The following is a 16,710-nucleotide window of genomic DNA, read 5'->3' on the forward strand; positions in this document are numbered from 1 at the left end:
TGCCTGCAATGTGATTGAATGATTGTCGTTGCATAATGTCCAGTGGAAAGTATTTCAGACATTTTTCATGATGACGATCTTAGAATGAGACCCATTAATCTGGTGGCCATGACTCGAAAATACTTGCATAAAGCTCAATATTTCAGAAGCTAGAAGTGATGCTTCATATTAAAGTATAAAGATGATTTATTATCTGAGGTTTTCATCTGTCATCATATCTATTGTCATCATATATATAAGTGAATTTATCACTTCAAGACTATTTCAGGATATCCTTCAATGTGTTATGAGGTCCATAGAAATTTCAAGACCTCCATAATTCGATCAGCATGACCGTAAGTCGATTTCATGAATCCCGTAATTCGATTTATGACAATCCAAAACAGTTAAGACTGAGTCTAATCAAGGAGGTCAAAATATTGCGTGGTCTAATGAAACAGACGGAACAACTTGTTAGTTTAACTATTTCACGTCACATTTTCCTTCACAATCCGTTATCCATATCTGGTTAACATGAAAGCAGAGACACGTTTGAGGTAAATGGCTCTGCTGGCAGTATCATATGTATTGAATGTTCAGTTTAAACGCAGTTCAGAAGTATTATGCTTATGTTTTCCCTCAACAAAGTATATGGTGTAATCTGTTTGCATTGGAATAATCAATCCCTGATTGGGAACATTGATATGCATATAATGAGGTCTCAGTAGTAATCTCAATGCTCTGAATTCTAAATCTTCCACCTATCCACTGTGGGTATGGTCTGAGTGGGAGTGTTGTGTTTGTTATATTTAATTTTCTTTTTCCATATAAAATTTCAAATTAATACGCCCCTTTTATCACAGTTTCAAAATTCTATATGTCTTCAATTAATTTTGGTTTCCATGTTTACATAGTCGAGACAAATCTAGATGAAACTGTTCAATGGTTCACTTTCATTCATAACTTTCAATTAGTTAGTGGCAACGATGATAATACCACGATACACTCTTCATATATTATACTGGCCCCAAATAAGAAAGACTGCCAATGGACAGCTTTGATTTGCATTTAAGCTTGTAAAACCTTTAGAACCAAATTTTGAATCATATGTCTTGTAGGATAGCGAAACATGTAGCGAGTCCCAACCAACACCCTTAAAAAATAACACCTGGCATACCACATGCATTAATTTTGTTTTTATCCAACATCTATCCGTTTGTATTGTCCCTTAGTACCTTATTCGATATGACCTCCTCTGTAGTCTAAAATGGTACTTATATTAGTAATCCCATTGGATGCGGATCTGAGAGGCCTTCTATAAAAAGTGTTCCTTAAGTTGAAGGAACAGGATAGTGTGTATCAATTAATAAAATCTCTACATGCATGCACATATTAAACTGAAAAAAAGCAAAAGGAACAACGTTATTTTTAAGACTAGAAATAGGAAGATGTGGTGTGCCAATGAGACAACTCTCCATCCAAATAACAATTTATAAAAGTAAACCATTAAGACTAGTCCGTTATTGCTAGAACCCACAATAACTTTCTTTCAGAGAGTTTTGTATCGGACATGTGTTTTGAAGACGATAGATTTTAGTTCAAATTAGTTTTAGACACGTGCTTGATAAAGTCATACACCAACCAGAGACACCTAAATATGCTGAGAAAGTATGTGCCAATATTGTGTTCTTGGACATCTATTTTTTAGATTAACATGGATAAGCCTAATGCCGTACTGAAGATTCTTACAATATCTCCTATCCAAATTATAGTTACAACTAACTGAACGAGAAAATTACAGTTTTTATTGCAGCTAACATTAACTTGTCTGCATGTCGGAAATCTAATTTACAAAAATCTATACACATAATGCCACTTGCTCTATATTTACTTGTTCTTAACGGTTAGATGTAATATCCATATAGTTGTCAATTGCATAATTTCCAATATCTATACATAAAACGACCGTTTTAGAAATCAAGGAATTATAATACATCGGATAGTTAATGGTAAATGCGTTCTTTTACGAGGGAACTCTAAGTCAAATGTATGTCTTTTTTCTCATTTGACTTCTGTAAAGATTGAGTTTATTATAACATAAGGAAGTGACAAGGATAAAATACAACTTGTTGAAAGTTATCACCATTCTCCCACAAGAGCCCCCTTGAATTGTAATGTGCGCACGTACATTATCGCATGCACAGTAAAAAAAAAATGGATGGAATTCTTCTGTGTGTGTTTATCTGCCTGTGTGCAATTGGAACAGTTTTATGTAAAACAGGTAAATACAAATTTACATTTGTTCCAATAATAACTTAATTTACTGTTCTGATTATGAATAAATTGTCTTTGCTTTTATGTCTTTGAGATCGATTGTAACAAAACAATGAAGGTCAAATACGATTAAGTTATAGTTTTATATGATACACACACGATGTTGTAAACAGCTATAAAACGCAATAAGGGAAAGAAAAGTAATAAGTCTTGCATGGTAGCATATGATATGTATAAATTTAAAATATTTTAGACATAAGGTTTTAATCATGTTAATAGTGCGGTTGAAAGATTATATATTGTTCAGATATATATATTATTGGATTTCAAAACTGATCTGAATTGATTTGATCCTAAGTATGATACTCCTTCTTAATTTCTGTCTATGCATTGCTGGGTATGAGTAAATCTAATGTAGTTTTAAACGATTATTCAACATGTAAATTCCACATTTATAGAGATTTTAACTAGGAACTTCCACAGTAAATCAGGGCTTGTTTTGCTCAAACTGACGAAACTCCATGTTAACAGTATATAAACTTCACATCAAACACGTCTAAATCGAAAGTTATGAACCATAGAATATATGTCACAACGTATAGATTTGTTTAATGACCAGTGGCAAATATTTCAAACATATGCAGGACTAGGAAAATGACATACTTTTCAAAAAAGTAAGTTGACTGGGGTAGAACGTTTTTGACATATATCCAATGGAAACTGAAGGTATATTGGAAAGTTCAGATAGTGTTCTGTGCAATAAATTAAGCCACCTATGGACCCATCAAATAGTTGTTATAAAGGTTTCCACGGGACCTCGGAGTTAAAGTCCATTACAACTGAGCGGAGTAGCCCACATAAGACCCTCTGCTTAGCATTTGACATTTAATCCAGGGGAAAGACATCCAGGATGTCCATATCTATTAACCCTGTCCTGATCTGATTTATGTGTTTATAACAAAAAATGCAATAGTTTGATAAATAAAAATAAGGTGATGTGGTACGATTGCCAGTGAGACTATCCACTAAAGTTCAAATGAAGTAGATGTAAGCAATTATAGAATGTTATCGACGGTATGTGTGTGCTGATTCGCCGCAAAGTTGTATATATGTTAATAAAACATTTTTATACGGATTATGTGGTCGAACTTGTCTGTGGGTTCTGACAGTGATTTTAGCTACCTCTAAAAGATAGTGCACCATAATATGGCCGTCAGCAAAGGTCAATTCAAGATTCTTTACTATTTTCTTAACCTGAATATCACAAGACTAAGAGATAAATATACATATTTCACCGGTATAGGCCTACAAACTTTGTACCAATATTATATAGATATATCAATAGTATTGAGTAGTGTGCAGATACTAGAACATCGCCGTATGTGAAATGCTGTTATATAAACAATCAACAAATCCCCAATGTCATACGTTTAGTCATATCTCATTCATTATTTGAAACGCCATTTATGATTACTCTGCATCAAATAGGAACAGCTATATGATTAATTGATTTTGTATAACTTTTACTATTAAAATGGCATTGCAATCAATAGAAATATTCACCATCGTGTTTTCATGTATAACCTGTTGTTTTGAAGATGTATATATGAACAAATTAGAAAACTCATGTCTCATGTTCCATGGGCAATGCCGGGTTTGCCATGGACATGAGGAATATTGCTTGTCAGGACCCGGCAGTCACACATAACAGAAATACATGTACTTGATCGGGGCCTTTTATAGCTGATTATGCGGTATCGGATTTGCTCATTGTTGAAGGCCGTACGGTTACCTATAGTTGTTAATGTCTGTGTCATTTTGGTCTTTTGTGGATAGTTGTCTCATTGTCAATAATACCACATCTTCTTTTTTATATAAAAGAAATAAAAAAGTTTTTTTCCAAATAAACATTGATAAACATTAAGACAACAAACACCATAATCATATAATTTTGATTTACACTTTTTTGTTGTTTGACATGTTTGACAATAGATATTATAATAACTGCAAACACCATTACCATTTATTTGTGGCTTTGACATAAATATTATAATAACTATAAACACCATTACATTTTTTTGTGCTCATAACATTTGATGATGTTTTCTCTTAGATGAGTTTAGTTGCCATGAATGTCGATCAGATACGCAGCCATTGTGTGCAGATGAATTTGGAGGAAAAGACAACAAATTCCTGAAACCTTGCAACATGTCGGACGAAAGTATGACTGTTTCCTGTAGAAAAGAGGTTAACAAGGTTCAACCATATAAAGGTAAGACAAATGAAAAGCAAAAGTAAAACACAGAAAAAAAACAAGAAAATAGTTTAACCCGAATAGGATGGGGTCGTATGCCGGTGTCGTATGCCCATGCCTAGTAATGACAATGTCATAAGAGTAATCAATGTTTGAGACATAGCTAAAACTTCCTCATTTAATTCCCCAACAATATTAATGAAATAAGTCCCATTTAATTGTTACCACAGAAACAATGACTGCGAATCAATATAATGATTCAACATCCACATAACAATTAAGATAACGTAATCAAGATGGCAGAGAACAAATGACATTTGATTACTAATGACAGAAAACAGGCCAAGGCCACCAATGAATCTTCAAAACAGCGAGAACATCCCGCACCCAAAACAAGAATTTATTCATCGAAAATAGGCACCACACTAAAACCCGATACAAATAAATTAAACAAAAGACCTTGCGGTTGTACTAGTATATTGGTGTCACGTCGTCGTCAGCGTCGTATGAAGACGGATGGTTTCTGGATAATGACCTTGGGTTTGATTTTGGGGGCTAATGTCCCTAAGGTTAAGAAATTAGGGGCCCAAAGGGGCCCAAAACAAGCATTTATCTAGTTTCAGGACAATAAGTTGTGTATAAGAATTTCAACTGTTCCGAAATTATACCACAATGTTTAATACCATAAGTAGAAGGTTGGATATATGTTAAGGGTTATGGAGCAAACAGTCTAGATATAATGGACCAAAAAGGGGGAAAAAAACCCAAGAATTTTGTAGTTTCAAGTCAATAAATTGGAGTTATCTTTCTTTGTCTAGAATGGTTGTTGATTTACCTAAAACCAATGCTTTATGAAATTTCTTTGAAAATTCGAGTTATCTTTCTGTGTCTAGAATAGTAGTTGAATCAACTTAAATCAATGCTATATACACTATACAATCCAATACTCACTTTACTACCAACTGATAAATTAAAGCATAACATGCATTACCATTCTATGGTTATGCCCCTTTACAAGTGGAAAAATTGAAGAATTTTTTAGTTTCTGTTCTCTTAACTTTTCTTCAATTTTAGGCAGCTTTACTTTTACAGTTCTTGAGTTATGTCCCTTTATAACGTTATATGCTAGCGGGGGCATCATCTGTGTCCTTTTGGACACATTCCCCATTCAATTTTCCTAATATTAATTTAAACCATGACTGTACGACATTTCATGTTTTGATATTTTATGATGTATATAAATGAGTAGTTATTGTTGTAAACTCCATTCGAAATTTAAAGTGAGATCGTTTTTGGAATTAGGGTAAGGGGGAGGTGAAAATAAGGGGGGGGGGGGGGGTCATTTTTTTTCTCATTACAGATTTCAGAATTTAAAAAGAAAATTTCTTCAAAAAAGCAAAAAAATTCTTTAACGTAAGACCACATTCATACATTCATTCTGTGTCAGAAACCTATGCTGTGTCAACTATTTAATCACAATCCAAATTCAGAGCTGTATCCTGCTTGAATGTTGTGTCCATGCTTATCCCAACCGTTCAGGGTTAGACCTCTGCGGTCGTATAAAGCTGCGCCCTGCAGAGCATCCGGATACAACTGTAATTACGATTAAACTTTGTTGTTACGGTTTTTTTTTTTAAATTTCCAATGAAGATTTTTGATTTGTACCTTTTCAGGTGCAATGATTATCCGAAGCTGTTACTATACAGAAGGATTTAAACCCGAAGAAGAAATAGACGTCTATGGTTCAACTTACTGGAATTGTTTTGATTACGGATGTAATGGACAACAATCAATGAAATCTACATTTAGTTTGATAGGATTTATAATAACAATTTATAATATATTGCGATGAATCACAATATCAGCATATTTCATTTATGCAATGTTTTGTTAAATGTTCAGTGGAGAGTATTACGCGAAAGCTTTTTTTTTTTAGAGTTCACGGCGGGAGTAGAACGCGAAAGCTTGCTTAAGATTGCTTTTTTTATGTTGCTGCTATCAACTAATATTGCTGCAATTTACTACTGTAAACTACAATGTGCTACTTTAAACTACAATGTGCTACTTTGAACTACAATGTGCTACTTTGAACTACAATGTTCTTCTTTGAACTACAATGTGCTACTTTGAACTACAATGTGCTACTTTAAACTACAATGTGTTACTTCAAACTTCAGTGAGCTACTTTAAATTACAATGTGCTGCTGTAAACTATAGATAGTTTATTACATTTTAGTTGCTGTCGCCAGACGAGTAAAGGTTTTAAATATTATATAGTTAGGAAAGTTGTTTATCATTCCAATGATTTTATACATTTAACCTGTAGAATTAGGTGGCAATATACAAAAAAATGTTAAAAAAAAATGTTGATATTATTAATTGTATCCATATACAACTGTCTACCTTATTATAATTAAATCAAAGAAAGCAATGCTAGTCTCTATCTTGTCATACTTATTTATTTAGAAACTACCCCATCACAACGGGGGCAATTGCGGACGGGGTGTCCACAAATGCGTCTACAGTCTTCAATATAAGCCCAAGAATTTGCATCAAAATGATGTTGAATAAAAAGTGAACTTATCTCCTGCACCACATAGAAAACACAATATTTTCAAATTAAACTGTCACATCAATTATATTATGTTAGTTCACAGATGCCACATGCTTTCTTTCTCAATTTATAGGTGACAATTGCAAGAAGAGATTAAAATAAATACACAATACCAATCAAGAAATGTATCTTTTTCTTTCTTATAAATATGTGATTTTGATTTTTTTACAAAATTTAATTTTTTCAATAAATTGCAAGATTAAAATATTAAAAAAAACATCATTAAAATTAATTGGGTTTTCAAATTAATCTTAAAAGTCAGGATAAACAACACCAAGAACATTTCCCCAAAAAAAAAACCACCAAAAATTAAGAAAAAAGGGGGAGGGTTAACCCCACAGGTGCCTGTGCATTTTCCCTAAACTTTTAAAGTTTAACAATTTTGTGTTTTAAACATCTGTTTGTAGTAATAATATCAGTCGCCTTATCAGTATGAAATGACAGATTTATAGCACTACTTAACCATTTTTTAATTGAGAGAAGATATGAAATTTTCACTTTCTTGTGCATGGATGTTGGACTGTCTAACAGCATGTGCAATGAATATATATATAGACAAGTTAAAGTATTCATATAACATTTTCAGATTTAAAATTGGTACATTGTAAAATAAGGCATCCTCCTCTTACATAAGAGAAATAAACATTATGTACAATATAAAAATATGAGCTAAACTGAAAGTAACGTAAAAAATTTTTACATAAACAAATACCATTTAAAGTTTAGGTTCCATTGATTTTAGAATCTAAGTATACCCCAGAAAGCACTGTGTTTTTTTTTCTTTGTACAATGCATTCCTCGTTTGAGTATCTTTCTGAAAATTAAACGGTCGCCATTGTGACTTGGTAGCATTGAATATCTGTAAAATTGAGAATGGAAATGGGGAATGTGTCAAAGAGATAACAGCCCCACCATAGAACAGACAACAGAAAAAGGCCACCAATAGGTCTTCAATGCAACGATAAACTCCCGCACCCGGACGAGTCCTTCAGCTGGCCTCTAAACACATATGTTACTAGTTCATCGATAATGGACGACATACTAAACTCCGACTTATACACAAGAAACTAAAATTAAAAATCATACAAGACTAACAAAAGCCAGAGGCTCCTGACCTGGGACGGAGCAAAATTGCGGCGGGGTTAAACATGTTTTCTGAGATATCAACCCACCCCCTATACCTCTAGCCAATGTAGAAAACAAACGCACAATACGCATAGTAAAACTCAGTTTAAGAGAAGTGCGAGTCTGATGTCAGAATAAGTAACAGAAGAAACTGAACAAAATTACAATAATACATAAATTAATAAAGCACTACAAGCACTTACTGACATTCCAGCTCCAGACCTTTTTCATTGATTTTTTTTTCATTTTCAAGAAATAGCATTAATAGAAAAAAGGTAAAGATTGCTTTCTATTTTTTTTTATTTTTACCAAAAATGGACTAACAACCACTAGTTTGGCAGTGAACAAAATAGTTTCTTATTTGACAGCAGTATTCATACCAATTCAACAACAAAATGCCAAGAAAAAACTATTTAAACAGCATTATCAATTTACAAGAAAATGAACGAAAAACAAATAGGTAACAAACGACAACCACTGGATTACCGGTTCCTGACTTGGAACAGGCACATATATACATAATGTGGCCTGTTACTGGCGACGTAAATCCAGAAAAGCGCTACGGAAGTACGAAATTTAATATTTTCATCAGCTTTCGCTGTTCTGCACCAAGATTTACAGAGAAAGAAGGGAGACATTCCTTCCAATGGCGCGTTGGGAATAAACCCCCTTTTTCCATTTATTTGTTTTTATTTTTCAATGTCAACGTCGGATGCAATAGGTGTATAGATAAAAACTAAAATACTGAACTCTGAGGAAAAATCAAAACAAAAAGTCCCTAATTATATGACAAATTTAACATTTCAAACACTTTAAATGAATGTTTACAACAACAACTGTCATATTCCAAACTTTTTTCAAACTATTTTCAAATTGTATTACTGTTTAGCTAGTATAACTGTTAAATTCCAGTCGGCATTCGATGTGTTGTACTATACCCGGTGAAAGACAAGTCATGGTCACACATGTCCGTTTCAAGAGATTTAAATTCCTTATCATGTAGTATCAGATAGTGCCATACAAACAAAGTCTCATATTATCGTAAGTCTATCTATGATAAGGATGTCGTAATGATACATCCTTACTAAAATGATTATAAGAATTGTAAGACGTTGTCTCTTGAGATCGCATTATAGAAACATTTTACATCGTCAGTGTTGTCAAAAGTATCATAAGTCTCCATATAATGTCGACATACCAAACATATCTATAACGGAATACATTCTAAAGGACATAAACAAATACAGAAAGTTCACAGCTCTTGTAAGTAATACTAGTAACTTCTAATTTGTATTATTTTACTTGCCGATAAAGGTAGAAGATACCAAGGAGCAATCGAATTACAAGAAGAAGAAAAACACACCATGGACAAAAATAAAACGACAAACACTTAGGAACGACATCAAAAGTTCAATGTAGGATAAAAAACTTAATTCAGATAGTTTTTTACTGACCCCCCTACCCCCTCTTAACTCAATTTCTCATGCATACAAAACATTGATAAGTCATATCTTGATGTGCCATCTTATACAATACAAAGTATGGCAAGACAAAGATATAAGACGATGTGGTATAAGATAAAGTGAGACAACTCTTCATCCAAGTCACAATTTGTAAAAGTAAACCATTATAGGTCAAAGAACGGTTATTCAACACAGAGCATTGGCTCCGACCGAATAACAAGCTATAAAAAGCACCACAAATGACAAGTGTCAAACCATTCAAACGGGAAAACCAACGGTCTAACATATGTACAAAACATCAGGTTACAAAGACATTCATATTAACACGCTTTATTCTTTAGATAAATGGCATTACTGGACAAGAAACAACCTTTGATCAGTTAGAGTCTGAAATAATTTCTACTGCAACAGGATTTAAAAATATTGGATTACAAAAGAACGATGTAGTGTGTTTATATGGAACGAATCGTCCCGAGTTCGCACATGTCTTTTGTGGTGTGACGGCCAACGGTGCTATTTTAACAATAGCTAACTCGCAGCTTACTGCAGGTTGGTGAGTTTGTAAAATAAGTCTTATTATTTACCTATAATTACAATATGTATTGTCGGATTTATTTTCATGAGTATGCGGAACATAAAAGTGACTTCATGTTCTGATTAATGTTGGAGAGACAACTTACTTAATGTATTGGGAATTTACATGCAAGTCTTACATAAAACGAATCAACATCAAAGCAATCTTTTTCCTTACTAGAAAAATCGATTAGAAGATATCAATTACATCTTTCCAATGCGTTTTAAATCATTCCTGCTAATACTTGATTGTGATTTATGATTAATTATTGTCTTCAGGGTGCAATTCTTAGCAAGCAAATCTGAAATCTATCTCACTTTAAGCTGTCTATGTACTCTTGTAGATGAGCTGGCCACACAACTATGTGATACTAGTACAAAGTTTATTGTCACAACACCTGACTGCGTTACTAAGGCGATTAATGCAAAAGTCAAAGTTCCAAGTATAAAGGTATACAATTTTCAGACCAAACTATTAAATGTCACTCAATAGAATATTCAATCAAAGTAATATGAACTGTACTAAATGGTAGTCCCGTATCGTTTATTTGGTTCCTTTTACTCATATCCAAACAGACTTTTATTCTGAACAAAATTACTTGTTTTATTATACAAGATAATACAAAAATTTCTAAGGGTTCCACGGAACCCAGTGTCTCGCCTGTTTTTGCTGTAAATCGCAGGCTCAACAACAATGAGGAAAAAAATCAATAAAAATATTCCTCTTGTTACTATTTTATGATTGTAAGAAAATCTAAGTCCATTTAAAAGTAAATAACAGAAAAAACGGAGTAATCCTTTTACAAACTTTACTTCTGGATACAATCTTATGATCATAAATAAGCTTCTGTCCAAGTTTGGTACAAGCCCAGGATAGTTTAAGAAAGTTATTAAAATTTTAAAAACTTTAACCACAGAGTGAATGTAATGGTTCCCCGCAGAAAAACTAAGTCCATTTAAAAGTAAAATATGGAAAAAATGGAATTATTTATTTACAAAATTTACTTCTGGATACTATCTTAAGATCATATACAAGCTTCTGTCCAAGTTTGATACAAACCCAGGGTAGTTTAAGAAAGTTATTAAAATTCTAAAAACTTACCACAGAGTGAATGTAATGTTTCCCCGCAGAAAAAAACTAAGTTCCTTTATAAGTAAAATACGGAAAAAATTGAATTTTATTTTTACAAAATTTACTTCTGGATATTATCTCATGATCATAAACAAGCTTCTGTCCAAGTTTGGTACAAACCCAGGATAGTTTGAGAAAGTAATTAAAATTCTTAAAACTTTAACCACAGAGTGAATGTTCTGTTTCCCCGCAGAAAAAACTAAGTCCATTTATAGTAAAATACAGAAAAATGGAATTTTGTTTTTACAAAATTTACTTCTGGATACTATCTTGTGATCATAAACAAGCTTCTGTCAAAGTTTGATAAAAATCCAGTAAAGTTTAAGAAAGTTATTAAAATTTCAAAAACTTTAACCACAGAGTGAATATTTGTTGACGCCGCCGACGCCGCCGACGACGACGGAATGTAGGATCGCTTAGTCTCGCTTTTTCGACTAAAGTCGAAGGCTCGACAAAAATCAATTAGGGAACACGCTTTAAAATTTTACTTACATTTTATTTGAACATTTGTATGATATTTATTGCAGGAAATCATAGTTATAGGCTATTCAGAATTTCATCGAAACTTTAGTGACCTAATAGAAACCAAGACAAATCAATTTCCAGATGTAAACATTAACCCTGATACCGATACTGCACTAGTACCATACTCCAGTGGAACCACAGGGTTACCAAAAGGCGTACTGCTGACTCATAAAAACTTAGTGGCTGAACTTTGTCAATTACGGTGATATTCTTTTTCTATTTATGTTCAATATATGTTGTAACGTAATTCAAATGTTCCAATGAGTATTTAATCCTTAAAGATATACAATGGATGTACCATATGCTCATCTTAAAATGATGTATCGTAACTGTAGCAATGCTATATAAATCAAAAATGGAGCAGAAAACAGGTCTTTATGGTTTTTTAAAAGTCCAAAAATCAATCTCGTTCAAAGAAACTCATATCTGTTATAATACTTATATCATCAAATATACTAAACGGTGAAAAAGTTACCGTTTTATAAAGAACATAGGAGAATTGTAGCAAGTATATAAATAAAGTGTTAATTTTTTTGTATTTGTATAATATAGACATCCCACAATAATTCCATTTGTGTCTGGCGAGGAGAAGTCTATTTCCTGTCTTCCTATGGTACACATCGCCGGACTTATGATAGGAATGCTGAACCCCATGTCACAGGGAGCGGCTACGGTTGTTCTACCAAGGTTTGAAGCAGAATCTTACCTCAAAGCCATTCAAAATTTTAGGGTAGGTCTAATTAAATATTATCTTTTTCGCATTATGATTTTTTTTTATGAAAGACCCCACTCTTATATTTTATATATTATAAAAACAAATTTACCATCTGAACAAAGTAAAATTCATCTTTCCAAATAAAATATTAATTAATTTTGATCCGCTCTGTATCTTGCAAAATTTTTTTTTTGTACAAACTGTAAACCAAGAAAAGAAAATGTCAAAAAGAAGTAATCATTTTCTTTTCAGGGAACGTTCAGTTTAATAGCACCACCACTTGTAAACTTTCTTGCCAAGGACCCGATGGTATCCAAGTACGACTTATCTACTCTACATACACCATACTCTGGGGCTGCTCCATTAAGTAAAACTTTAACTGAACAAATGGTACATAGACTCAAACTACAGGGAGTAAGACAAGGTAAATAAAGTATGCTAGTCATTGCTATGCGAATAGCACTAGCGCCAATAACAATCGAGAAAGAGTTAAAGATTATTTTGAGTAAAGGTTACTCCAACTTCATAGTTTGGTATGTGTTAGAAAGTTTGAGTCAGTAATTAGTAGTAAAAATCTAAGAGCTTGTAAGCACTGAACGGTAAAGATTGCTTCAATTTATCAGTGTGAAGTAAAATTAAATATTGCATTGGTTGTAGTTGATTTAACAGCAATTCTAGAAAAAGGAGGATAACTCCAATTTTTAAACTGAGATGACTTTAACAATGACATCATTTATAATTTTAGATTCCTGCTCCTTGCAAAATTTACGTAATTTTCTTGACGGTTGTAACATCATTTTGTGCCTTGCATATCTGAACTTTACATCGATAGATTTCTTGAAATGTTCATGGATAGGATGTATATAATGTTATGATCAATGCACTATATTTTGTGTATCAAAAAGGTAGTGACAAGTCTTGGAACATTTATATATCAAGTCAGTCCCATAAGGTTTTGATTGCATTTCAATCTTTACCTAAAAACCAAAAGTGTATGTTAATATATTTCATACAATAGATGAAAATAGAGAAGACAAAAATACATCAAGCATCAAAGGCAAACAGATAAATCCCGAATTATGTGACATATTGACGGATAATTAAAATAAAGCAAAAAGTATTTGAAACAGTAATCAATGATTTTAATATAATATAAAATGTCATAAAATTAGATAATCAATTTATTGAGCAGGCTATGGAATGTCAGAAACAAGTGGCGCTATATTCACAGATCCTGTTGGTTGTTATAAATATGGTTCAATCGGCAAGCCAGTACCTAATACCATATCAAAGGTAACTTATTTCAAAGTACACATTATATAGAAGATAAATGTATATGATAAGTGTAATTTTGATCTTTTAACTTTTATACTTATATTCTATAAATATTTACTAAGTACAGGAATTTATCAAATTGCTTCAGTGTGTCTGTATTGCATATCACTCTATTTAATGTTGAAAATACATATATAAATGATTATGGAATACTCAAAAGGTTTTACCTTTAGTGTTAGACCTACATAATCTTTATAAATATTTTTTAGCTGGTCGATATTGAAACTGGAGAAACTATAACAAAAGCATTTGAGTCCGGTGAAATATGGGCGTGTGGGCCACAAATTACAAAAGGATATTTAAACAATGAAGAAGCAACCAGGAGGTCTATTACAGAAGAAGGCTGGATAAAAACAGGTTACTCTATAAACTGTTCTTGTTAACTGCAAAAAAAAAATTAAATGGGAAATGTGTCCATGGCACACTGATGATTTTATGATAATAAGCATGTGTACAAGTTTCATAATATTAGGTTGAGGCTAACTTCAGTTAGAGAACAGAAACTGAAAAAATCAGGAATTTTCCATTTGTAAAGGAGCATAACTCAAAATCGGTGAAATTTGTTTAAATCATATAAAAAAAAAATCAAAAGTTATTGATGTCATAAAAAAACTTTAAACACACACTGAACCTAAATGCCTCCTTGGATGATATCAACAATGACAGAATGTAGCTTCGCTATGTATATCTTCTCAACATTGAGGTCACACACTCAACAAAAATAGTAGTCGGGTCATTATACAAGACACTCTTACTGCAGTCTTCATGAAGATGTTTATAAATAAAAAATACTTCAATGTATAATCAAAGAGTTTCGTTTATCAAGTTTTATTTACATTCTCACATTTCATTTATGCTTATCATTCTAAAGGTCTCAGAATTTTTCAGGTGATATAGCTTACTATGATGATGATGGTCATTACTTTGTTGTTGACAGATTAAAAGATATTATCAAGTACAAAGGATATCAGGTAACCTGCATTAATTACCTATACAATTACACAAAAGACACACTTATACAAATATTCAACCAGTTGTAGATGTATTAAAATTCACATTCATTTTTCAAAACTGCTTCTATTATTTCATATTAGCACACATATCACACTCTCTCATGATTGTTCCGTGTTCAAGGGTCATGGTTACATGAAAACTGTTAAGGCTGGCACTTTAAAACTCAAACAGGCTATTTATCTAATAAACTAAAATGATGAGCTACTTTAGATTCTGTACAGAGAACAAATTACAACACAGAGCTGTGAGGAATATTAGTTTTGATTAACATTTCAGATATCCCCCACCTATCTGGAGTCTATACTGTTATCCCACGAAGCTGTACTAGAGGCAGCGGTTATTGGAGTACCTGCTGATGTTTTTGGTGAAGTTCCAAAGGCTTACGTTGTACTTAAATCACATGCTGAAGCAACAGAAATACAGAAATATATAAATGGTAATGCTACATATTCAAAATCTAAGGAATTTGTTTTAAGCTTGCCTACAAATAAATATTGATCAATAGTGGAAATGCACATTTTCTAACCATTACAGGAAATACAAAGCTTTCTCTATTTTTTTTATGCATATTAGAAAATGTAAACACAATTATTTGAATGTTATTACAAGGATGAGAACACAGTTCAAAATAAGAGGTAAAAGTGAAAATACAAAAATACTGAACTCAGAGGAAAACTCATTCGGGAAGTCCCTAATCACATGGCAAAATCAAATGACAAAACACTTCAAAAGAATAGACAACAACTGTCGTATTTCTGACTTGGTACAGGCATTTTTAAAAATGGTGGATTTAACCTGGAATGTTCTAACTGTACAATTAAATTGTTTTCCATTATGCACATCCTGTACTTCAAAACTAATTTTTAAAGACATACATGTATTGTCTAGTTCTCTGCAAAGATAACCTAGCCTTTAGCCAGGCTGATATCAAGCATTTCTATTAAATGTTATATTTTTTTGTAGAACGAGTGTCCCCATATAAGAAACTTCGAGGTGGCTTAGAAATAGTGGATGAAATTCCTAAACTACCAAGCGGTAAAATACTCAGAAGAAAACTACCTCAAACAGATAATGGAAAAGAAAATCTCAAAATAAACTATTAATGAATAAATCTGTGATTTCTAGAATGTATCAGTTAAGTTACTGAATTATTAAAATATCAGACTGAAAAGTTTTTTTTAGGGCTGTGCAAATAAGTAATTCAACTTGTTTATCACAGAAAAATGTTTATGACACATAAAATAAATGCGGAATATGTCCATTGGCCACAGATGATGTCCCCCCCCTTTTTAGCCTATAACATTATAAAGGGACATAACTCAGAAATGGAAAAGGCACTAACAAAATTAGTACTTAATCTGAGTTTTGCAGTTATAACCATTGTGTATAAGTTTCATATCATTTCATTGAGGCAAATTTTAGTTATAGAATGAAACGAAAAAAAATCAGGCATTTTTCCATCTGTACAGGGGCCTAACTCTACAACAGTAAAAGTGACACCACAAAAATTCAAACTTGATAAGTGTTTTTTGATAAGCATAGTGTATAAGTTTCATACCATTTGGTGAAGGCAAACAAAAGTAAGAGAACGGAAACTTATTTTGCGACATTTCTTTAAATTCAATTGGGCTATGACTTTGTCCAAGGATTTGTATAGTTAGATCTAACTATACAAATCCTTGCTTTGTCTGATGTGACAATGACAAA

At 32.4% G+C, this 16,710-nt stretch overlaps 2 protein-coding genes across 2 annotated transcripts; both read left to right on the forward strand.

Annotated features, from left to right (window-relative positions):
* Positions 1–1,967: 1,967 nt before the first annotated feature.
* LOC134712838 (uncharacterized) lies at positions 1,968–6,948 on the forward strand. Its single transcript, XM_063574796.1, has 3 exons — positions 1,968–2,260; positions 4,367–4,525; positions 6,181–6,948. Exons 1-3 carry the CDS (start codon positions 2,176–2,178, stop codon positions 6,357–6,359), a joined length of 423 nt encoding a protein of 140 aa, XP_063430866.1. The 5' UTR covers positions 1,968–2,175; the 3' UTR covers positions 6,360–6,948.
* A 2,344-nt stretch (positions 6,949–9,292) lies between these two features.
* Positions 9,293–16,114, forward strand: LOC134709850 (probable 4-coumarate--CoA ligase 1). The gene is made up of 11 exons (XM_063569980.1): positions 9,293–9,509; positions 10,051–10,258; positions 10,627–10,733; positions 11,942–12,141; positions 12,492–12,669; positions 12,907–13,078; positions 13,847–13,947; positions 14,199–14,346; positions 14,878–14,960; positions 15,280–15,439; positions 15,967–16,114. The coding sequence occupies exons 1-11, from the start codon at positions 9,336–9,338 to the stop codon at positions 16,104–16,106; spliced, it is 1,671 nt and encodes a 556-aa protein (XP_063426050.1). The 5' UTR covers positions 9,293–9,335; the 3' UTR covers positions 16,107–16,114.
* The last annotated feature ends 596 nt before the right edge of the window (positions 16,115–16,710 follow it).

This window comes from Mytilus trossulus, chromosome 3 (assembly GCF_036588685.1).
Source record: "Mytilus trossulus isolate FHL-02 chromosome 3, PNRI_Mtr1.1.1.hap1, whole genome shotgun sequence".
NCBI lineage: Eukaryota > Metazoa > Mollusca > Bivalvia > Mytilida > Mytilidae > Mytilus > Mytilus trossulus.

Coding starts and splice junctions, on each gene's coding strand:
- LOC134712838 (XM_063574796.1), top strand. CDS start 2,176: ATGCACAGTAAAAAAAAAATGGATGGAATTCTTCTGTGTGTGTTTATC. Junction 2,261..4,366: donor AACAGTTTTATGTAAAACAG/GTAAATACAAAT, acceptor GTTTTCTCTTAG/ATGAGTTTAGTTGCCATGAA. Junction 4,526..6,180: donor CAAGGTTCAACCATATAAAG/GTAAGACAAATG, acceptor GTACCTTTTCAG/GTGCAATGATTATCCGAAGC.
- LOC134709850 (XM_063569980.1), top strand. CDS start 9,336: ATGATTATAAGAATTGTAAGACGTTGTCTCTTGAGATCGCATTATAGA. Junction 9,510..10,050: donor ACAGAAAGTTCACAGCTCTT/GTAAGTAATACT, acceptor TTTATTCTTTAG/ATAAATGGCATTACTGGACA. Junction 10,734..11,941: donor TCAAAGTTCCAAGTATAAAG/GTATACAATTTT, acceptor TATTTATTGCAG/GAAATCATAGTTATAGGCTA.